Source organism: Pseudophryne corroboree, chromosome 10, assembly GCF_028390025.1.
Source record: "Pseudophryne corroboree isolate aPseCor3 chromosome 10, aPseCor3.hap2, whole genome shotgun sequence".
Classification (NCBI taxonomy): Eukaryota; Metazoa; Chordata; class Amphibia; order Anura; family Myobatrachidae; genus Pseudophryne; species Pseudophryne corroboree.
In genome coordinates this window covers 87,169,739-87,195,121 of record NC_086453.1, presented here as the reverse complement: position 1 = coordinate 87,195,121, position 25,383 = coordinate 87,169,739, and the positions used below count along the sequence as shown (strand labels likewise).

General features: G+C 49.1%; 1 protein-coding gene across 1 annotated transcript in view; it reads right to left on the bottom strand.

Moving 5' to 3' along the window:
- The window catches only part of LOC134966099 (paired box protein Pax-6-like), a 145,073-nt gene extending 132,585 nt beyond the window's left edge, over positions 1–12,488 (bottom strand). The window contains exon 1 of the mRNA XM_063942579.1: positions 12,378–12,488. Coding sequence (XP_063798649.1) covers positions 12,378–12,391 — 14 coding nt within the window. The 5' untranslated portion in view covers positions 12,392–12,488. The remainder of the gene's footprint in view (positions 1–12,377) is intronic.
- Between the last annotated feature and the right edge of the window lie 12,895 nt (positions 12,489–25,383).

Here is a 25,383-nt window from a genome sequence, read left to right as displayed (position 1 = left end):
CGAAGGAGGTAGCCCATCATTGGAGCCACTCAGGCTGGCTGGAACCAGTGGAGACTTTGGACCGACGGCTGGAACCGGGCTAGGTCCATTGACACTTGACTCTGTATAGACAGAATCCGGATGTTCTGATGATCCCTTTTGGAGTGGTACTGAGCTGGTAGCACTCTCTGAAGTTGGCAAACAAAAGTTCATGTCTGTATCTGTGACTTTAAGAATTCCTCCTGGGATCTTGGCCCTGGATTCCTCACTTGAGGCTGAAACTCTAAAGACCCCTCCTGGGGTTAATAGATCAGACACACTTCTTTGAGTTGCATGCCCGGATGCCACTTCTGGAACCTGAACATCAGATACCCCTACTGGGGTCACAACATCAGATGCCCCACCTGGGGCTGTAGACACGGATGCCCCTTCTCGGGCTGTAGACATGGATGCCCCTTCTCGGGCTGTAGGCACAGACGCCCCTTCTCGGGCTGTAGGCACAGACGCCCCTTCTCGGGCTGTAGGCACAGATGCCCCTTCTCGGGCTGTAGGCACAGATGCCCCTTCTCGGGCTGTAGGCACAGATGCCCCTTCTCGGGCTGTAGGCACAGATGCCCCTTCTCGGGCTGTAGGCACAGAAACTACTTTAGTTATGGGTAACATAGATAGTCTCTGTTGATTTCTGAACTTGGGATTGGGTCTATTTGTCACAGGACCCCAATCGTATACTTTTTGGACTCTCCTGTCCGAGGAAAAGGAACTTGAAACTGCAGAGGATACATTGGAAGGTTTGCAGGTGAAAACACTGTGATGCTGGGACCGGTCACCAACTTTTGAGTTGCGGAAGGAACAGTCCTTAATAAGATGACTAGAACTCCCACAGTAAAAGCAGAGGTGAAGCTGCTTGCGATGCCGGCGTTCAGCTTCCGTTAGTTTGGAGCACGGGTAGCTCTGGAATCTGCCCTCTCTCTGCATAGGAGAAGAGACTTTAGCTTGAAGAAAAGTTGACACGGAGGTCGCACTAGTCTCAATACTTTGAGCGGTACTCTTGACTGCGTTTAAAGCACCACCTAGGATTTCTGGCATTATTGGAATGATTTTTGTTAGGAGACTTTGAAGTTGTTCCAATAGATGATAAAGAGTGCTTATTGGTTCAGAGTTCACAGCAGACAACAAAGGAGTCTTGAAGCTTTCAAAGGAGGAAGTCGCTCTCTCAGGAGAATTAGCTGTGAAGGGACTGCCATAGGACTGACTTGAGCAAGATCCATCCACAGGAACGGATTGTGCAGGGAAAGTTGAAATGACTGGAGCAGGAGTGACTTGAACAGGAACTGGAGAAACAACAGAACTTGGAAGGGATTGCTGCAAGGTATCCAAACGGATAGACATTCCCTGTAGGAACTGGAACATCTGCTGCTGCGCAGCCTCTTGACCATCCAAACGGGAGACCAGATTTTGTAAGGCCCCTGACCCCACATTCTGACCACCATCCGAGTCCATGGGCCTTGGACAAACTGTCAGGTTCGGTCTGGTTTGTGTCCCCGGAGGGGGCGCTAGTGGGTCAGTGGAGGTAGGATGGAAGAAGTGAGGATACTGGATTGGATTCCTGCGCATGTGCGCAATGTTGTTTATTAAGCAGAAAGATAAAACAATATGGCAGCAGGAATACTTGGAGAAATAAACAATAATAAATGCAATGGGTATGATGCAGCGTGGAAGCTGAGAGTCTATGGCAAAGCAGTGAGAGTCTATGGCAATGTAGTGAGAGTCTATGGCAATACAGTGAGAGTCTATGGCAATATGCTGGTATGGGAACCAGAGATGATAAACACGTGGAGCCAGCAGAGGTGATGATAATGGTAGCAAACCTGGTAGCAGATGCAGAAGACTTGATGCAGGGTTCACAGTGCTATTGGAAAGCACAGGCAGCTTGCAAGCTGATTCACAGGTGAGGTGATGAGCTGCACCTGGAGATGGAGTCTCTACAGCTGAGGCTGAAGCACACTGTGTTGGAGATTGGTGTGAAGCCTGTAAATGAATGCAGGAATTGCTGATGCTTGTAGTTCCACGGAGATGCAGGAGGATAACCAGGAACACAGGGGATCTGGAGACTGGAACACAGGGAACCACTGGATGCAGCAGGAGAGCTGGAGTGGTTGCTGGAACTTGTAGTTCCACAGAGATGCAGGAGGATAACCAGGAACACAGGAACTTGCACACGGAATGTCGCAGGAGAGCTGGAGGGGTTTCTGGAACTTGTAGTTCCACGGGAACACAGGAACAACTGGGAACTGGAACAGCTGGGACCTGTTGTTCCACAGGTCTAATACACAAGGAAATCTCTGTAGACAGAGGATTGCAAACAGGAGCGGTCTGTTCACGGGATGTGACGTGTTGTCCAAGGCGATGTGAGAGAGCCACAAACTGGAAGTTATACCTCCTGCCCAGCAGTGATTGGACACAAACTGCAGGCAGAGATACTAGCTGGATTAGGTGTCCAGATCAGCTGTGAGTTGGCTGAAGCATTCCAGGCTGCAGAGGACTGAAAACCAGAACTGGAACAGAACTGAACTGGTTAGGTGGAGCACGGTGAGCTGTGGGCTGCAGGAGACTGAAGACTGGAACAGAACTGGAACTGCTGGGACCTGTAGTTCCACAGCAGTGATGCAATGGAAAATGCAGATTCCTGACAGTCACTTTAGGGTCCACCGCCATCATCCAGGGGCAAATAGGGAATGCTTAATCCAATCAGAAAGACAGGGCAATTCGCACAGCAATGAGTCGCACAGTGGGGGAGGGGGGGGGAGAGGGAGGGAGAAGAGGAAGAGGTGGAAACAGAAGCAAAGAAAACATAAAAGAGGTAAGCCAATAGACTTAACATATTCAGATATCAGCAGAAGAAAACGACTGAATGGGTGAAAACTCTACCGCCTCCCGGGAGCTCGGACGCGCTAGTCGCGTCGGAGACCAAGAATACTCGGGCGGTGTAGGGGCGAACTGGGGGGTCAGTGCCAATCCCAACCCCAACAGGAAATATAACATCACAGTCAGTAATATTTCTTAACAATTAAACACACAACACAGAAAAACGACCACTGAAAAGAAATGGCATTTAACCAGGAGCAGGTATCCCCGCCCTATTCAGGGCCGGAGAGCGTTCGTTGAGTCGAGCACGATCTCGATGTCCCGGCCACCTCCCCTGGGGGAGGGTGCGCCGCACGGCTAAGAGATCCCTCGAGTCGGCAGTACTTCTTTTAAGCTAAGGAAGGATTATTCGGGGTTACTGCAGTGAATGTTCCGAACCAGGTCGGGACCTTCATCTTTTCGTCGACTGCGTGGAGGAACGCTGTTCTCTAGGGGGTCTCGGGTTGCGGTGGACAAGGTGCCAATCGTTGTCGGGGTGAGAGAGTTCAGGTGGGGCACCATCGGTCAGGGGCTCCTGCCATTCTGGAAGAGAGACCTGAGGTATTCCCAGCGCTTTGCAGAAGAGGGGCAAGTCGGAGGAGTCTTTAAAGGTGTATAACGTCCCATTGTGCGAGGTCTGGAGGCCAAAAGGGAAGTTCCATCTGTACTTAATGCCCAGCTTTCGGAGTTCTGCAGTAAGCGGGTGTAGGGCTCTACGCTTTTGAAGGGTCGTCCACAAGAGGTCCTGGAAGATCTGTAGTTTATGAGAGGCAGTCTCTATCACGTCCATGCGGCGGGTTTTTCTAAGGATCTCCTCTTTTTCCGTGTAATAATGTAGGCGACAGATGATGTCGCGGGGACGATCAGACGGTGTACCCCTGGGTCTCAGGGCTCGGTGGGCCCTGTCGAACTCGATGATTGAGGCGGGATCACGGCCCAGGATTTCATTGAAAACCGTTGTGAGGAAGTCAACGAGGCTGGCAGGTGCGATATCCTCTGAGACCCCTCTGATCCTCAGGTTATTTCTCCTTCCGCGGTTATCCAGATCTTCTACACGGTCTTGAAGCTGTTGGAGGCAGGCGAAAGACGTGGAGTCGAGGGTAGTGAGGCGTCCGTCGTGGGGGCGGAGCCCTGGGGGAGAAGAAATTGCCTCATGCCAGCTGAAGTCGGGGTATCCATTGCACGCGTCGGGGTAGGTGTATGTAACTTCCTTCCTCTCCCTTGCGATCCCTTCTTTCCTCTCACCATGAGGCACCTTGGGTACGTCAATAGAACATCAGAGGTAACGTTGTGTGATTAGAGCATCATCCCGTCAGGGTCAGCACCAGCACGCCACCCCAGATTCTAGGTGGCTAGCCGGCCATCATTATAGAAGTAAACTTGCAAAAAAGAAAGCAGTCGGGCCGCCGGGCCATGGGTTAGCAGAAATATCCGGGTCCTCTATGGTAAAGAAATGGTGGCTGGGTGGCACAGCAGGGACTGATCGCAGAGATGGTAGGGATGGCAGGAGGGGTGTCCTCCACACCCCATGCGACCCGTCCCAGGGACCCGAGGAGGCAAGGAGCGCGTATTTGGGTTATGGTCTGGCAAGATCAGGGGTGTCAGCACCATGGAAGTCACTGTGTGCAGTTTCCTCCAGAGGATGCCAGTCCCAAGATGGCCGCCGGCAGGTCCCTGAAATCCCCTCAGTCCGCTATCCCTTTCTCTGTTGCCAGGCTCCAGGGGTTAAATCAGCGGGGGGTGGTAGGTGTGTGGGTCCGGGTCCGAGGGCCACCCAGGAGAGCCCCGACAGCAGCCGCGCAGGCCGAGCGCTCGGCGGCGCCAACCACAAGATGGCCGCCGCGGCCCTTACCTCGATCAGGCTCCGGTCCCCCGCTGGGTTCTCTGTGTGCCTGGTGATGCGTCCGGCGGTGGGATGCGTCGTCCGAGCGGGGGAGACACTCCACTGAGCAGGGCTGACTTTGACGGGTCTGGCAGACGGGTCGCTCCGACGGTCCACTCTCCAAATCGAGGTCCCGGCCTCAGCACCGGAGGTAGGCCGCAATCCGCAGGGGGCAACACAGGGCCCCCCCGACTCCGCAGCACTAACCCCTCGATACCGGGCAGGTCAGCAGGCCTTGATAGGGACGATGCAGCTGAGTGGTAGGTCCAATCGTGGGCCCAGGGACTTTTATAGGGGAATTCGGCTGGAGCTCCACTGATTCCCGGCCTTTCCTGATGCCGGCCAAGCCACGCCCCAATACCGGTGATTTCATGGATGTACGTGTGTCTTCTGAACTTTCTGACCCTTTGCCTTTTGCTAGTTTGGTTGGGGAAGGGACAGATGGGGAATCCAGTGAAGACCCTCTTGCTGGGAACAGAGACACAGTAGTTAGAACTGAAAGCGTGCCTGACCTGGAGGTAAAGAAGGATCTGTTTGCGTCTGAACAGTTAAAGGATCCTACCTTGATAAAGGCTAGAGAGAATGTTAAGATTGTTAATGGGGAACCTGTGGTACCAGGTGACAGGGTTACGTATCCCCACATGGCCATCTGTAATGAGCTCTTGTACCACATTGTCAAAAGGGGTGAGGATGTGGTGGAACAGCTGGTAGTTCCCCAGCCTTATCGGAGAACGGTACTAGATTTAGCTCATAGTCACGTTACCGCAGGACATTTAGGGGCAGAAAAAACCACTGAAAGAGTTTTACAAAGGTTCTTTTGGCCAGGGGTTTATAAAGAAGTGTCTGAATATTGTTCTTCCTGTCCTGAATGCCAGTATCATGCCCCTAGACCGCATTTCAGGAGCCCACTAGTTCCCATGCCTATTATAGAGGTCCCGTTTGACAGAATAGCCATGGATCTCGTGGAGCCCTTGTTTAAGTCTGCTCGGGGCCATCAGTATATCCTGGTAATTATGGACTATGCCACTCGATATCCTGAGGCTGTCCCTTTACGCACTATCACAACCAAGGCGATAGCTAGGCAGCTGGTGCAGGTTTTTAGTAGAGTGGGGAATACCAAAAGAAATTTTGACTGACCAAGGTACTCCATTTATGTCAAGGATCATGAAAGAATTGTGCAAATTATTTAAGGTCACTCACCTCAGGACGTCCATCTACCATCCCCAAACTGACGGGTTGGTGGAAAGGTTTAATAAAACATTAAAAAGTATGTTAAAAAAGGTTGTTGAGAGAGATGGGAAAAACTGGGATTGTTTGTTGCCCTACTTGTTAATGGCCATCAGAGAAGTTCCTCAGTCCTCTACGGGGTTTTCTCCATTTGATTTGTTGTATGGTAGACACCCCAGAGGGCTGTTGGACATTGCCAAAGAGACGTGGGAAGGACAGCCCACTCCTTATAGAAGCGTTATTGAACATGTAACACAAATGCAGGATAGGATTGCAGCCGTGGTACCTATTGTCAGAGAGCACATGGAACAGGCCCAAAGTGCTCAACAGAGGGTCTATAACCGGAGTGCCAAGATACAGGAATTTGCTCCTGGAGATAGAGTTCTTGTTTTGGTACCCACTGTGGAAAGCAAATTCCTAGCTAAATGGCAGGGTCCATTTGAGATTAGGGAAAAAGTGAATGAGGTTAATTACAAAGTATACCAGCCGGGAAAGAGAAAACCCGAACAAATCTACCATGTTAACTTAATCAAACCCTGGAAAGATAGGTTGTCTCTGTCAGCGGAGCCTTGTCCTTCGGTGTCTTCACCTCGGTTGCTTCCCGCAGTAAAGGTGTCAGAGACATTATCAGCTGATCAGAACAATCAGGTTAAAGAATTTCTCATCCAAAATAGGGAGATATTTTCAGAGCTGCCTGGCCGAACGACCATAATAAAACATGACATTGTCACAGAACCAGGGGTCAGGGTTCATTTAAAGCCATATAGGATTCCTGAAGCTCAGCGAGAAGCTGTTTCTAAAGAAGTTAAAACCATGTTAGAACTTGGAGTCATAGAGGAATCTAACAGTGAGTGGTCCAGTCCCATAGTTCTCATCCCGAAGCCCGACGGTAGCATACGCTTCTGTAATGACTTTCGTAAGTTAAATGAGGTATCCAAGTTTGACGCATACCCCATGCCCCGTGTGGATGAGCTTATAGAAAGGCTGGGAACAGCCAGGTTTCTCACCACATTGGACCTGACCAAAGGTTACTGGCAAATACCTTTATCTGATAGCGCAAAAGAAAAAACAGCCTTTTCGGTTCCGGAGGGGCTGTACCAGTATAAGATGTTACCCTTTGGGTTGCATGGGGCTCCAGCAACCTTTCAATGGGCGATGGATAAAATTTTGAGGCCCCATAGAAAATATGCAGCTGCCTATTTGAATGATGTGGTAATTCACAGTACAGACTGGGGGTCCCATTTGGTTAAAGTACAAGCAGTACTGGACTCAATCAGAGAGGCAGGGTTAACTGCTAACCCAAAGAAGTGCTGCCTCGCAATGGAGAAGGTCAAATACTTGGGCTTCACCATAGGCAGAGGTCTGATTAGGCCCCAATTGAATAAAATTGATGCTATTCAAAACTGGCCTCGTCCAGTGAATAAAAAACAGGTAAGGGCTTTTTTGGGAATAACTGGGTACTATAGACGGTTTATTCCCAATTTTGCGGCCACAGTGGTGCCGTTGTCAGACCTTACCAAAGGGAAGCAGTCAAATATGGTGAAATGGAACCCTGATGCAGAAAAAGCGTTCCAAACGTTAAAAGTGGCTTTGTGTTCACAACCGGTATTGATAACACCAGATTTTTCAAAAGAATTTGTGGTACAGACAGATGCCTCAGAGGTAGGGATAGGGGCTGTGTTGTCCCAAACCAGAGATGGGGACGAACACCCTATCATTTATTTGAGTAGGAAACTCAATGAGCATGAAAAAAGGTATGCCATTGTGGAAAAGGAGGCTTTGGCCATTAAGTGGGCACTAGATACCTTGAGATATTACCTCTTGGGTAGACAATTCAGACTAGTGACAGATCATGCCCCTTTAAAATGGATGTATGTAAATAGAGGCAAGAATGCTCGTGTAACTAGATGGTTTCTAGCGTTGCAGGATTTTAAGTTTACTGTCGAACATAGACCGGGTACACAATTGGCCAACGCAGATGCATTGTCCCGCATCTTCTGTTTGGGGGCTACAAGTGTTCCGGCCCCTAGGTCGAAACAGGGGAGGGGGATATGTGACAAGAACACTGGGATAGTGTTTGAGGGCAGGTATGTTTGTCCCAGGTTCTTGTCTTACATGTTTTAGAAAATCAAAACTTCTAGGAAAATGCTTTTGTTTTGTTAGAACCTTTTCAGTTTGCTGGAAAAGCTGGATAAGGGCCCTGAGAGAGAGATAGGGCGAGTTCCAGACATTGGGCCCAGTTCGGATCTTTGGCCTCACAGAGGGCTAATCAGGACTTTCAGCTGTGCAAGAGTCTTATAGGGCTTTTAGCCTGATTAATGTGTGCAGACTGCCAGGGAAGACTGCAGGATCTCTGTGAGAGAAACATGCTTCCTGATACAAGTGAGCTATACAGTGTTTACTGGAGAACTCTGTGTTTTTGTTTAGTGATCGTTAGGAACATCTTGTGTTTAGTTAGTGCCAGACAGGCAAGGTATTTTCTTTTGCTGTTTGTTTTATTTTCTGTATAATAAAACTGGCTGGGGCCAGTTGTACCGGAAACTGGACTTGTGTGGTTCCTCAGCTGCTGCATGCTGCCATTTATCCCAGGAAACGGCACCTTGTACCCTTACAGTGTTACAATATCTCCTATATAATAGCCCAGATCTGTGACTTTGTGATTCATTTGCTAACGCTGGGCGGAGTCACAAAACTGGGCGGAGTTAGTCAAATGAGTCACAGATCTGGCCAAATCTATAGGAGACTAGGAGCAGGAGCAGATGGTATGGGCATGGCACAGGCAGGGGTGCATACCTCCCAGCTTTCTTCAGGCAGGAGGGACACACGCGCACATACACACACACACAGCGAAAAGGGGGCGTGGCTTCACGGGAGGGCCCCCGTTTTTGTCAGTGAGGGGGCATGCCCAGAGCTCTGTGAGCTGCTGGCATGCCCCCAGGGGCTGATTATGAGTCCGGGGGGGGCCAGGGCACTTGAGATAGGGGGCCCTATCTCATTGCTGTGCCTGCTATGGGGTTGGGGGCGTGGCCTAATCGCGCCCGCGAGGCCACGCCCTCATATGCAAATTACAAGGTGTTTTTTTTAAATGGAATTTTGGCCCCTCAGCTAGGGCTAAATCCAGAGGGGGTGGTCGCTCCCCTCTACACACCCGCACAGGCAGAAGAAAGCAGGGAGACTGCTGCCTCCCTGCAACACCACAGACCTGTCAATACGCAGCAGCGTGTGCTGACTGTAGCACATTGCTGCTGCTGTTACCGGCAGGACGGGGGAGCTTCTGAGCTGGGACAGAGCTACTCGAGCCGGGGGGCCCCCTAAAACTGTGGGGCCAACTGTACGTACCGCCTGCCCCCCCCCCCCTTAATCCGGCTCTGCTGCTGGAACCCCCCCTTAATCCGTACCCCCTGATACCCCCTCTCCCTCTGACTCCACTATTCACCGCTGCTCTGCTAAGCAGAACAGCGAGTACAGGAGCTTTCCAACTGACCCCCCGTTACCGCGGGACACTGCGACCCGCGGGTGGGACAGCGGGACAGACCCCCAAAAATGGGACTGTCCAGTGAAAATCGGGACATTTGGGAGGTATGGGGGTGTGTGAGGGGGTATGCCGTACTTGACCCCCCACATCAGGACACTCAGCAGGGTCTCTCTGGCGCGGAGGAGCGTCACTTTCTGGCACACTCCACGCTTCTTAGCTGCAGTTTTGTGGGGCACCTGCCGCTGTGCAGGTTCCGTACTGCCTCTGTTATCTCCAGCCCCGGCAACCCCACCGCTAGCTGCAGCGCTGCCACCCGCAGTGAGGTGCGCCCAGCTCCTTCACACACTTTAGTCGGCGGGCAGCGCTGCAGAAGTCCGAGCTGCTTGCAGGCTCTGACCCCCTCCTCCCTCCAGCCGCAGCTTTTCCTGGGAGCTAACCAGTCACTCCCAGTCTCACCTTACCACAGTGCCCGGCAGCCGCGAGGTCCGTGCCACGTGCATGCTATGACCCCCTCCTCCCTCCAACCGCAGCATCTCCTGGGGGCTAACCAGTCACTCCCAGTCTCCTCTTACCACAGTGCCCGGCCGCTGCGCGAGGTCTGCAGTGTGTGACTGAGGAGGGGGGGAGGGATGCGGACGGGCAGAGGAAGCAGGACTTCAGCCTAAGAGAGTCAGCCATACCAAGTCTCCACCAGCAGCAGATCCCAACAGGTTGGAGTGGAACAGCAGCAGCCAGCAGCAGTGACTCCGGTAACACACATCTGTCTGTCACCACTGTTCTGTCCCTAATACCAATCTCTCCCGTGCCCTGTGTTCTGTCATGTCCCTGTCACCCCTGGCCTTGCCCTGCCACCCTTATCCTGGGCCTTTCACCCTTATCCTGGCCCTTTCACCCTTAACCTGGCCCTGTCACCCTTATGCTGGCCCTGTTACCCCCTATCCTGGCCCTGTCACCCCTGTGCTTGCCCTGTTAACCCTATACTGGCCCTGTCACCCCTGTCCTGGTCCTGCCGCCCCTACCCTGGCCCTGTCACCCCTATCCTGTCCCTGCCATTTCTGTCCTGGCCCCGTCACCCCTGTCCTGGCCCCGTCACCCCTGTCCTGGCCCCGTCACCCCTGTCCTGGCCCCATCACCCCTGTTCTGACCCTGTCACCCCTGTCCTGGCCCCGTCAACCCTGTTCTGACCCTGTCACCCCTGTCCTGGCCCTGTTACTGCATACCCTCCAACTACCTTTTTGGCATGTACAGTACCCACAGCACCTCCAGACCTCTCCCCAATGCACCACACCTCTGCACCTTCCCCTCCACCACATGCGGCACTCCACCCCTCCCCCACACGCTGTGCCTCCAGACCCCCTACACCACCCGCAGCTCCCACTCCTCCGCCCCTTCACCACCCCCAGCACCTCCAGGCCCCCTCCACCATTCACCCCCCTTATATGTCTCCCCCCACACCTGCCCCCCTCCACCCGCAGCATCTGCAGACACCCTCCTCCATCCGCGGTCCCCCCCTCACCCACCCCTCCCCCACCAATGGCACCCCTGCATCTGCCCCTCCACCACCTGCAGCACCTCCAGACCTCCTTCCCCATCCGCCGCAACACCCGTACCTGCCCCTCCCCTACCCATGGCGCCTGCGGACCCCTACCCCACCAGCGGCACTCCCGCCCCTTCCCATCCCACAGCACCTCCGGAACCCTTCACCCATCCACAACATCCCCACACCTGCCCCTCTCCCACCCATGGCACCCCTGCCCCTCCCCCACCTGCAGTGCCTCTGGACCCCTTCCCCATCTGCATCCCCCACTCCTCTGCCCCTCCCCCACCCGCAGCACCTCCCGACCCTTCCCCATCCGTGCCCCACCCCCACTTCCACCCCCCCCTCCACCCGCAGCATCTACAGACACCATCCGCAGTCCCCCCCGCACCCGCTACATTCTGTACATCGTGCCCTGCAGGTGCTGTTCACGCCGTCGCAAGGGGCTGCGCCTCCTTCACCATCGCACGCCCTTTCATTGTGCAATATTTAACCACTGAAAAAGGAATGCAGGTAATACTCCATATAATACAAATATTGAACACCAGAAAGGCATGCAAGGGTAGCCCCTTGCGACGGTGTGAAGAGCGCCCGTAGGGCGCGATGAAGCGCCTAGTATATATATATATATGCACTGAATCAGGCCCTATGTTTCTGCATGACATGTAGGTAATGCTCACTTGATAAATATGTGCAATGCACTAATTTCTTCTCGCATCTCCTAGGGGACTGCAAGGGGTATGAACAAAAATTCTAATTTTTAGAATTATTGTAATTGACGCAACCTGCGCAGAAATCTAAGTTATATGGAACTTACCGCTAACTGACTTACCCCCTTAGTATCAGTTCTGCATCATCGATTCCTGGAGATCCACCCCCCAATCCCAACCCCCCGCGGCACCAAGCAATGTTCATGTAAATAAAATGATGTACCATAATTATAAAATATTTTACGTACAAACAATCTAAATGAAACAGTGTATCTATATAAATGGGAATATAATAGTCGCCACTTGGATAAATTACAGGCATTTGGTGCCTTAAAACTAGATTGTGTGGAAGAGGGAAGAACCATGGAAGTGTAAAAGGCCCTACACACTGGCCGATACTACTGAAAGATATGAATGATCTCGTTCAGTAATTATTTCAGTTTGTATCAGTGACGTGCGGTGAGGTCAGAGGCTGGGGAGGCACAAACGGTGGAGGCTCTCAGTGCCAGGAGCCTGTCTCACCCCCTACACAATTTAACTCTTATGTTCCTGCACTACATCCATGCAAACACAGGGAGAACATACATATAGTAATAGCCAGGTCACAGCCTTCACCCTAGTGAGTAAACTGGTGCAGCGAGGTGCCACCCATTGCCCCCTCACCTGCAGAAACACATCTGGCCTGGTGCAGCAGGTTACACAGGGCAATACAGTCATCAGTGATATTAGCACTGCGGGTCCCCACTTTCCTCCTCCCCTGCCATTCTGCTCATCTCCGGTGTCTGCCTTCCTTCACTTCCTGGATTGGTCACATGACCAATCTGAGCTATCCATCAGAGCTCACACACGCCCCCACTGTGAGGCATGCCTCACATTTCTGTGTTCTATGCAGTCTGATTGGCCGCTGTGTAGCCCCGCCCATCTGTAGAGGCAGTGTCCGACAGTGTGAAAGATGAGGATGAGCTGCTGCTGCCTCATCTCTATCTCTCCTTCCAATTCCCAGAGCCCTGCAACTCTGGTAAGTTTTATCTATAAAGATGATTGCATTAATACAAAGAAGATGCTTATACTGTAAGTTATAAATATCTTCTTTGTGTTCTCCAGTGGTGCAGGTACGCTCGGGTATGGAGTACCCTTAAGAATTTGGCAGTGCGTACTCACATTCCCTCCAACTGTACCTTTTTAGCAGGTACAGTACCTTTTTTTATGGTCTGTACCGATTTTTGGCGCTCCAAACTTCCATTGAAAGTATAGGAAAAGGGGCATGGCCACGCCCCCTCCACCCGTGACCACGCCCCATTTTTTAATATGTACCGATTTTTATGTTTAAAATGTTGGAGGGTATGTACTCAGTACCACCTGCCACACACTTTGCACCCATGACCGCCATTACCACAATTATAATGCGCCACAAAGCAACAAGACCATGGTGCTTAGCAGCATGACGGCACCTCCCACTTTGTCAGGTTACTGTGGCATGACGGTGACATCATGGTGTCACATCACACTTCTTCCTCTGGCGGCTGTGGCTGGCGTGAAGAGAGGAGCCTGAATGCATTTTCCCACAGCATCCCTTACTGGGTGCAGCTGTTTCCATTCACTTGGCTCGTTTGATGCATCAGCACTGAGCGGCTTTTGTTCTTCACAGGCTGGGCTGCTCGGCATGTCTCTGGCATCACTGTGTGGGGTAATTCATTTCTAATATAATGTGGACACTACTATATAGTTCTATTAATATAGGGTTATTACTATATATTTCTATTGTAATGTGGACATAACTATATATTTCTGTTATACCAGGGGCACTACTACAGTATATTTCCTGGTATAATGGAGGCATTACTATATAATGTAATTAAATTGGGGGCATTACTACATATATTTATTATACTGGGGGCATTACTACATATATTTATTATACTGGGGGTATCACTATATATTTCTATTATACTGGAGGCATTACTATATATTTCTAGCCTTGCCTCCAGAGTGCAAAGAAAAGGGGCTGTGTCATGTGGCAACGTCGCTAGTGTCATGTAGCCACTCCCATTAGTGGCATGCGGTCACTCCCCTCACAACACATGGCCACGCCCATTTCCCGGCACTCAATACCACTAAGAAAATATTTCTGCTTGCACCACTGGTGTTCTCCCAATAATTTTTATAATGAGAGTATGAGAGGGAGCATGACAGGTGAGGCACTGCATCCCCTGACTGCACGTTCCTGGTATGTAGGCAACAACGATGAAAGATGTGCGGCCCCACGCTTGTTCATCGTTGGTGCCGGCTCGTTTAAACATGCAAGCCAACATGGACAATCTCGTCCATATTAGCTTGCACTGCTATGGAGCCGGGTGACAGGGGGAGTGAAGTCCCCGTCACCACTAGCCCGCCGCCGGGTCACCTGTCACCCATATCGGTCATCGGGCAACACAGCGGCACATTGCCGTGTCTGTAGGGCCCTTTAGTGTTGCACACAACCTAATCAATATCAAGCTTCAACAGGTTAAACAAACAAATGCACTAATAAAAGGTGTCTGTTAGTGATTAAAAAATATACATATATCTATATATAACTTGAGCCTCTATTTGTTTCATGCATGCTCATTATAGTATAAATATATGTGTGACATGCCTGTCAGCTCTCGTTGCTCTTCTCACATGAGCCAGGCCGGCGTTATTTCACCACCTCAGCCCGGGGAAACGCTGAGGAAGAGCTGCCGATGGCAGTGTCAAGGCTCAGTCTGGGCTGAACACAGTCTTGCGAGATTTGATGTCATCATCTCGCGAGACAGTCACTGTAGTTCACCGAGTTCCTCGGCTGCCAAGGAACACTGCTGGTGCTCCCAGGCAGAGCCGGCCATAGGCATAGGCAAACTAGGCAATTGCCTAGGGCATTTGATATGCCTAGGGGCATCAGCAGCTTCTGCTGATTAAAATGATATGCGGCATGCCTATATTCTGTGTGTAACATTTCATATGCAGATACAGCCACAGTCTCACGCAGTATATAGGCATGCTGCATATCATTTTAATCAGCAGAAGCTGCTTGTGCATCCTAGCCACATAGCAATGCAAATAAGATGCATTTTCAGAAAAAAAGGTGCCCAACATTAGCATTGATGCAAGATTTATGAGGACACATCTGTATCCAAGCAGAGGTCACAGTGTTAGTGGCAGTGAGAGTGCTGTGTGCATGTGAGTGGGTTGGTTGTGCAGTAGTGTTCGGAACATGTGTGTCATGTAAAAATGCATTATTAATGTGCAACATATGTGTAAGGGGCACTATGTGTGTCATTATGTGTATAAGGGCATTAATAATGTGCAGCATATGTGTAACAGGGTACTACTGTATGTGTGTCATTATGCTTATAGGGGCACTAATAATGTGCAGCATATGTTTAAGGGACATTATGTGCAAAAGGACATTAATAAAGGTTGTCATAATGCGTAAGGTGCATTATGTTTATAAGGACATTAATAATGTGTCTCATATGTGTAAGGGGCATTACTCTGTGGCATTATGTGTATAAAGTGCTCTATTATGTGTCGTTGCATATAGAAAGGGCACTACTGTGTCGTCTAATGTGAATAAAGAGCAATAGGGTGTGGTGTAAATGTGAATAAGGAGCAATTCAGTGTGATGTAATGTGAATAAGGGGCTCTACTCTGAGGAGTAATGTTTATAAGGTAAAGTGATACTACTGTGGGATGTAATATGAATTATGGACACTATCGCATGATCAAATGTGAATAAAGTTGCAGTACTGTGTGGCGTAATTGGAATTGGGGTTACTATTGTGTGGCCATGCCCCTTGCCAGCAAAAACACACCCCTTTTTGGGCTGTGGGCCAAATGTGCGAACTGTTCCTATTTAAAATATAGGGGTACAAACACCAAAATAAGGACTGCTATGGGTGAGGGGTGATGGTGCTGGGAAAGAGGTGCAAGGTCAGAGGCGGAACCAGCGGTGGTGCTAGTGGGCACCACCCAAAATCGTGCCTAGGGCATCATATTGGTTAGGGCCGGCTCTGCTCCCAGGGTCCCCTTATTCCTGGAGAATCCAGGAATCCGGGTGAAGGGAAAAACCTCCTGGAGGGTTGCCACCAAATCCTGGAGAATCCAGGAAATCAGGGAGAGGTGGCAACCTTAGGCTGGGGGCATGTCCAGCAGCTCCCAGAGCACTGGCCATGGCCCTAAAGTTATGAATAACAGAGGTGTGTCTAGTTGGTATGGCATTTCCAATGAGGCCATGCCCCCTAGCTGCATAGTCACATCCCCTAATTTCCTTTGGCATGTGTAAATGTCCCTCCTTCTACCGGAGAGAAGTTGGGAGGTATGCATCCATACCTCCCAACATGACTCTCTCCAGGAGGGACACAATGCTCTGCTCCTGACTTATCTCTTAATTTATGATTGCCGGCACCTGTGTTGAACAGGTTGATGGATAAGAATGGTGTTTCACCACAGGTGATGACAATCATACATTAAGAGGGAAGTCCAGGAGCAGAGCATTGTGTCCCTCCTGGACAGGGTCATGTTGGGAGGTATGTGCATCTGTGGTTTATTGTTTTATCACATATCACCAGAATTAGTTGCTATTTGGCAGCGGCATCTGTTTGCACATGAGATCTTGTGATGCATCTGCACTGGGGCCCGGACGGGAGGAAAGGGGCAGCGCATCAGTCCAGTGCCGATGCACTATGGGACTTACAGGGATCTCTAGGTTATTCTTCCTGCTTCGCCCCGATAAAAGGTGAATATTAGCAGCACAATAAGTGCTGTAATAAATAATAATACATATGCCTTATATATCAGCTCCTTATTGCTAGATCAGGACTGTCTAGTTGGATACAGGAAGTAACCTTAGCACTGTTTATAGAGACAATACCACTTCCTATAATGAGCTTCAGCTAAATGGTGGTCACTATGCCTTGCTGTAGTGGCTATAGCAGGGTACGCTGACAGTAGTTAAAGCTGCACATTAGCTCAGCTCTATGCATTCGCTATTTCCCTATAACATGGCAGTTAGGAGCTGATTGGCTGGTACTTATCTCTCTCTGCTTTATCACTTTCCAAGGTTAGTACATCTCCCCCTCATTATCTAGTCTCACAAATATCTCCAATTTGTGGTTAAATTACACTGTAGTGCAGAGGAGCATCATCACACCACAAACAGGTTTTTCTGAAGACCTACCGGGCTACCATCTCTGCTCAGCTGCTGGTCCCACTGAGATTACCTACAGGGGAGAAGGTGTCAAAGTACACTCCACCTCCTCCACTGCCTGCTGCCTGCACTGCCTGCATCAGCTGGCCTTACCCCAAGTAATCCGCATTCATCCACATCTCGTGCATCACTCTGGCATGCACTGCTCATTCTGCCTTCTGCTACACACGGTCACTACGCTTCTCTCCAACTCCTCTTCTCTCTTATTATTATTTCCTCATTGCTTCTGCCCCCCTTACTGTTCTGCTCCCTGCTCTTCCCTTAGTTACCAACCAGCACAAGCCGTAACAAACATCACACCCACAAATCATCCTGCCACACCCTCTTTCTCACTCAACCCTGGACAGGTGCAATCCCCACCTTTCTTGTTCTGTGTAACCCTCCAGTTTTATCTGCTTCTCTCTGCTATCCTCCATTCCATTTTCCTGTGTTTGTAACAAACTGGCATCCTTCTCTGATCATCATCATTACTGATTTTATGCAAGGTTCAACAAAGCTCTGCAACATTGGTCAGCCAGCGTTACAACTCATATAATACACAAGCGCACAGAGAGGTCAATCCTCTTTGGAGTGAGGGAGTCGAATTGCCATTGCAATTGTGTAGTAACACCAGTAGAGACACAGCAACTCACCCCCTCCCCTTGCGGGCCGATCTTGTCCTAGATTGGCAGAATTATGTACACAGCCCTATGGGCCTACAAACAAATAAAGAATCCGGATGTACCATAGTGGTCTGATCTGGTTGCCTTATTCTATAATAGCCCACTTACTTCATTGCTAGATAAAGTAGCTTCAGTGTCTTCCCACTTACTGTAGTATACAATTCTGCCTCCTTCAACCTGCTTCTCTTCCCACTTGTACCACCACCACTTGTACCACCATACCCTTTCCACCTTCAAAGGACAGTAAAAGTGTGTCAGCACAAGATTCATCCCAAGATGGCCTTCTTGAGTTATAGAGTACACAACTTGTGTAATTCTTACACTGATAGCCGACAGTGAAGGCACCGAAGCCCTGGGATAACACTCTCATCTCTGCATCGTTACAGACAAATGTTCATGGTGCGATTTTTCCCGGGTTGCATTTTACATTTCTACTGAGACGCAGCTTGTGTCCACCTCTGCATAAAGCCCTCAGCTTCCACATTTATGCTAATGGACCCAAATGACTGTCTCCTTTCCCGACCCATCTCTACTACCCTATGTGACCAACGGGCTTTCTGCAAATTCCACATGGATGCCCCAATGTTACCTAAGGCTTAACACTTGTAGAGCCCATCGCCTTGCCTTTTTGTCAGCAATGCCAGATTTCCTGCTGTGGTTCAAGTGTATAACCTAGGTAATTATTGGCACCCTTTTATTATATATATATATATATATATATATGTATATATACACACACACATCACACAATAATAGCAAAAATACCACATTACCAAGGGGTTCACAGCACTTATATACCTCATCAGCATCTTTGTCTCAATCATTTCCATGTGCAATCCCGGCTGCTTAACCATACTTCCACTCCTCAAATGGTAGGGACTGAATTTAATGTCTTCTTGCTTTTGGCTGGAACACACAGGCCCTCATTCCGAGTTGATCGCTCGCTAGCTACTTTTTGCAGCAGTGCAAAAGTATAGTCGCCGCCCACGGGGGAGTGTATTTTCGCTTTGCAAGTGTGCGATCGCATGTGCAGCCGAGCGGGACGAAAAAGTTTTTTGCAGTTTCAGAGTAGGTCTGAACTGACTCAGCCCTTGCAATCACTTCAGCCTGTCCGGTCCCGGAATTGACGTCAGACACCCACCCTGCAAATGCCTTGATACGCCTGCGTTTTCCCTACCACTCCCAGAAAACGGTCAGGTGACACCCATAAACGCCCTCTTTCTGTCAATCTCCTTGCGATCGGTTGTGCGAATGGATTCGTCGCTAAAAGCAATGCACAGCAACGATGCTGTTTGTACCCGTACGACACGCGCGCATTGCGGTGCATACGCATGCGCAGTAGTAACCTGATCGCTGAGCTGCGAAAATCGGCAGCGTGCGATCAACTCGGAATGACCCCCTCATTACCAAATCAGAGTCCATGGGAGCTTGGCAGTCTGCCCCCATGTAATCAGCCCATGAACCTTTCCCAGTCATCTGCTGCTCACTTGCATGCAGTGTGTGGCTTCAGCACGTCTGCCAAAGTAGGGTGCGACTCAATGGAACTAGTGTTGCCTGCATATAGATGCACAGGCCGGGAGGCATATTGTAATGTACAAACAAAATACATTTTTACACAATAATAGCATTGTGTGCAACACAAAATGGCAATATTTAAGTTTGGGACAATAGACATAAAATACATGCATGGTCAACATGTTAAACATAGTTTGGAATACCAAGCAAAACATTATTATTTTTTCAACTTTTGACACCCTCATCTCATCATCATCATCATCATCATCATCATCATCATTATCATCCTCCTCCTCATCATCATCATCAACATCACTTTTTACAATGTAACAGCTTTGTTCACATTGTATTATGAAGATGATACCAATAGTGGACTTTAAAAACCACCCGTAAATGTAGCAAAATTGAAGGATATACACAGTCCTAAGAACAGTGTCGGACTGTGGCATGAAGGGCCCACCAAGGGGATGCAGTGATAGGGGCCCATACTCAGGGATGTGGCTTGACATACACCATAGTCCTGTGCATTATAATGTAACATTTGTAAAATGTATCTTTCAAATGCAGTGTCTTGAATCTGATCCCTAGAGGAGGGGGTGGCCCTCAGGCAGTGGGGCCCATTGGGGGGGGGGGGGTCCATTCTACTACTGTGGGCTAGTCCACCTAGGCTGGTATAGATTGATATAAATTGATACAGTAACAAAATAGGGCAAGGTTTACAAAACCGCAGCATTTGCTAACTGCTGTAACTAAATGGGTATCACATATACAATCTTTATAATAATCCTGTATGGTCTGTCCCATCTCCGTCATGTGCAGTGGGAGCCAGGGCTTGCACCACAGAGCTGGGGGGACCAATAAACACAAGGAGGTCTATTCATCATTATCATCATCATCATCATCACTAATGGGCCACATGTTTTTGTAACGGGCCCGTTCATTATTAGAGGCTTGATTGGGCCACCTAATATTCAGCAAACTGCGAAAACTAGAAGTTTTTTGAGTTTGCTTGCAAGAGTCAATGCCATCCTCAGATAGCGCTGATTTCCGGTGCCCAACTCCTTACTATGGGATTGAGGTCAAGTGGGCTGAGAAAAGAGATCCCTCTTCCTTCTCCGCAGCGAGTGACCTGTGGTCATGTGGACAGGGGAGACGCAGCACGTATCACTGCTACTGCAGGGGACAGCTGTTTTCGGAGCAGCTGTTCCCGCACCAGACCAATGATAAATTGTTCAACTAACTGACCCCTATGATGAATATTATTATTATCCTTTATTTATATGGCGCCACAACGGATCCGTAGCGCCCAATTACAAAGTACATAAACAAATAATCAAAACAGGACAATAGCGACTTACAGTTGAAGACAATATAGGACAAGTATAGGGTAAATAAACAGACACGGCAACAGACGACACTGACATAAGTATCAGGGTGGCAGAAAACCGCGGGGTTTGGCGCCGTCAACAATTGTTTAAATAAAAGAAGGAAAAGCACATGAGTGTTGAGTGCCCTGCTCGTGAGAGCTTACATTCTAATAGGCCCCTTGGTCATTATTACAAATGTTCTCACACAGATGTGGTGCAGGGGAGGCCTGGATCAGACTCCCACCCCTCCACCATCACGCAATCCCTTTTTCCCATTTGATCAAGTAAAAAATAAAAAGTTTAGAAATAGTCTTTGTCCCGCAATACTTTTCCAGTACAGCAGCCCCAACCCATTCTGTGTTACACTGATGCATTTGGAATAAATAAAATCTCCCAACTATACTGTATGTCATAGAATCTCAAGGGTATATAACATGTAGATTTATATGTTAAAAGTATTCTTTTGATTAGACTACTTGACATAACTGGAAATAACTGTTTTTAATGACATGTAATGTAACCATACTCTTTGTCATACAACGGTAATATTATTGCAGATAATGCATGTATACAGCCAGCCGAGGCGAGAGGCTATTCTAGTATTGGAATCATAGCCGCAGAGCGCTGTTCTCCTTTCTAGTACATTGTCTTCCTCTTATCAGACAGGGATTGTGATTACAGAGGTGGCAGCTCAGTCTGCTCATACATAAGTACATTTGCTCGTTGCCTGAGTAGTTCGTGATTTATAATGTATAGAGCACTCAGGTCACAGCTGGATGGTCCCAATCCGTGTCAGCACAAATCTCTTTTCCTACACATGGCTGTGTACAGCGGTTCCTCATTATACCAGTCACCTGGGATGGCCCACCGGAGACGCACAGCTTCTGGAACAAGGATCTGACATTCAGGTTGTAAAATATTAACAGAGGTGCACCTACGAGACCAGCAAGTGCTTCATCCTTATCTACAGGAGCATGCCAGCTTGGAGACAGTTCTATTCTGCGTATTGATCTGCAGGCACCATCAGGCTCTGGTACAAAGCCACACTACTAGGAGGATAGGACGTTACCTGCACCACAAAACCACCCAGACTGAGTACTTTTATACTGGCCCTGGAACTCACCAAATATCTCTCATACGGGGAGACGTACTAAGCTTTGGAGAGTGATAAAGTGGAGAGAGATAAAGTACCATCCAATCAGCTCATAACTGCCACATTACAGGCTGTGTTTGAAAAATGACAGCTGTGAGCTGATTAGTTGCTAGTTTATCTAAGGCTTTTCCGATATATCATTATGACCTGGATCGGAACAATACATTGGCCATATCTAGTGTGCACACCCAATTTTGCGCTCCAGCGAGTCGTTTATTGGGTCCTCCCATTGGGCATACTGCATGCCCAATGTTGCGATTCCTGGCAATAACGACATGTATTCTAAATGCGGACGTGAACTATATATCTGGCGGTTGCGCGATATATCATTCAGTGTGTATGGCCGACTGATACTGTATATCGTTTTGATGTGTACCCAGCCTTAGAGATGTGCGTGGACCACCATGTGTTGGTTTTGGTTAAAGTTCATCGTGTTTTGGTTTTGGTTTTGGCAAGACCACCCTAAAGTGCTTTGGTTCAGATTTAGATTTTGGTTCGGTTTAAAATCATTTAAAAAAATAAGATTTTACTTACCGATAAATCTATTTCTCGTAGTCCGTAGTGGATGCTGGGGACTCCGTCAGGACCATGGGGATATAGCGGCTCCGCAGGAGACAGGGCACAATAATAAAAGCTTTAGGATCAGGTGGTGTGCACTGGCTCCTCCCCCTATGACCCTCCTCCAAGCCTCAGTTAGGATACTGTGCCCGGACGAGCGTGCATAATAAGGAAGGATATTGAATCCCGGGTAAGACTCATATCAGCCACACCAATCACACCGTACAACCTGTGATCTGAACCCAGTTAACAGTATTATAACAACGAAGGAGCCTCTGAAAAGATGGCTCACAACAAGAATAACCCGATTTTTGTAACAATAACTATGTACAAGTATTGCAGACAATCCGCACTTGGGATGGGCGCCCAGCATCCACTACGGACTACGAGAAATAGATTTATCGGTAAGTAAAATCTTATTTTCTCTGACGTCCTAGTGGATGCTGGGGACTCCGTCAGGACCATGGGGATTATACCAAAGCTCCCAAACGGGCGGGAGAGTGCGGATGACCCTGCAGCACCGAATGAGAGAACTCCATGTCCTCCTCAGCCAGGGTATCAAATTGTAGAATTTAGCAAACGTGTTTTCCCCTGACCAAGTAACTGCTCGGCAAAGTTGTAAAGCCGAGACCCCTCGGGCAGTCGCCCAAGATGAGCCCCCTTCCCTTTGGAATGGGCTTTTACCGATTTTGGCTGTGGCAGGCCTGCCACAGAATGTGTAAACTGAATTGTATTACAAATCCAGCGAGCAATCGTCTGCTTAGAAGCAGGAGCACCCATCTTGTTGGGTGCATACAGGCTAAACAGCGAGTCAGATTTTCTGACTCCAGCCTTCCTGGAAACATATTTTTCAGGGCCCTGACAACGTCAAGTAACTTGGAGTCCTCCAAGTCCCTAGTACCCGCAGGTACCACAATAGGTTGGTTCATGTGAAAAACAGAAAACACCTTAAGGAGAAATTGAGGACGAGTCCTCAATTCTGCCCTGTCAGAATGAAAAATTAAGTAAGGGCTTTATATATGATAAAGCCGCCAATTCTGACACACGCCTGGCTGAAGCCAGGGCTAATAGCATCGTCACCTTCCATGTGAGATATTTTAAGTCCACAGTGGTGAGTGGTTCAAACCAATGTGACTTTAGGAAACTCAAAACAACATTGAGATCCCAAGGTGCCACTGGGGCACAAAAGGAGGCTGTATATGCAGTACCCCTTTTACAAACATCTGAACGTCAGGCACTAAAGCCAGTTCTTTCTGGAAGAAATTCGACAGGGCCGAAATTTGAGCCTTAATGGACCCTAATTTTAGGCCCATAGACAGTCCTGTTTTCAGGAAATGTAGGAAACGACCCAGTTGGAATTCCTCTGTAGGGGCCTTCTTGGCCTCACACCACGCAACATATCTTCGCCAAATGCGGTGAAAATGTTTTGCGGTTACATCCTTCCTGTCTTCGACCAGGGTAGGGATGACTTCATCTGGAATGCCCTTTTCTGGATCCGGCGTTCAACCGCCATGCCGTCAAACGCGGCCGCGGTAAGTCTTGGAACAGACAAGGCCCCTGCTGGAGCAGGTCCTTTCTTAAAGGTAGAGGCCACGGGTCTTCCGTGAACATCTCTTGAAGTTTCGGGTACCAAGTCCTTCTTGGCCAATCCGGAACCACGAGTATCATTCTTACTCATCTCCCTCTTATGATTCTCAGTACTTTTTGTATGAGAGGCATAGGAGGGAACACATACTCTGACTGGTACATCCACAGTGTTACCAGAGCGTCCACCGCTATTGCCTGAGGGTCCCTTGACCTGGCGCAATATCTAGTTTTTTGTTCAGGCGGGACGCCATCATGTCCACCTTTGGTTTTTCACAACGGTTTACAATCATGTGGAAGACTTCCCGATGAAGTCCCCACTCTCCCGGGTGGAGGTCATGCCTGCTGAGGAAGTCTGCTTCCCAGTTTTCCACTCCCGGAATGAACACTGCTGAGAGTGTTATCACATGATTTTTCGCCCAGCGAAGAATCCTTGCAGTTTCTGCCATTTCCCTCCTGCTTCTTGTGCCGCCCTGTCTGTTTACGTGGGCGACTGCCGTGATGTTGTCCCACTGGATCAATACCGGCTGACCTTGAAGCAGAGGTCTTGCTAAGCTTAGAGCATTGTAAATTGCCCTTAGCTCCAGTATATTTATGTGGAGAGAAGTCTCCAGACTCGATCACACTCTCTGGAAATTTTTTCCTTGTGTGACTGCTCCCCAGCCACTCAGGCTGGCATCCGTGGTCACCAGGACCCAGTCCTGAATGCCGAATCTGCGGCCCTTTCATAGATGAGCACTCTGCAGCCACCGCAGAAGAAACACCCTTGTCCTTGGAGACAGGGTTATCCGCTGATGCATCTGAAGATGCGATCCGGACCATTTTTCCAGCAGATCCCACGTAAAGGTTCTTGCGTGAAATCTACCGAATGGGATCGCTTTGTAAGAAACCACCATTTTTCACAGGATCCTTGTGCAATGATGCACTGATACTTTTCCTGGTTTTAGGAGGTTCCTGACTAGCTCGGATAACTCCCTGGCTTTCTTCTCCGGGAGAAAACATCCTTTTCTGGACTGTGTCCAGAATCATCCCTAGGAACAGTAGACGTGTCGTCGGAAAAAACTGCGATTTTGGAATATTTAGAATCCACTCGTGCTGTCGTAGAACTACTTGAGATAGTGCTACTCCGACCTCCAACTGTTCTCTGGACCTTGCCCTTATCAGGAAAGCGTCCATATTTCTTTTAAGAAGAATCATCATTTCGGCCATTACCTTGGTAAAGACCCGGGGTGCCGTGGACAATCCAAACGGCAGCGTCTGAACTGATAGTGACAGTTCTGTACCACGAACCTGAGGTACCCTTGGTGAGAAGGGCAAATTTGGACATGTAGGTAAGCGTCCCTGATATCCAGTGACACCATATCGTCCCCTTCTTCCTGGTTCGCTATCACTGCTCTGAGTGACTCCATCTTGATTTGAACGCTTGTATGTAAGTGTTCAAATATTTCAGATCTCACCTAGCCGTCTGGCTTCAGTACCACAATATAGTGTGGAATAATACCCCTTCCCTTGTTGTAGAAGGGGTACTTTGATTATCACCTGCTGGGAATACAGCCTGTGAATTGTTCCCAATACTGCCTCCCTGTCGGAGGGAGACGTTGGT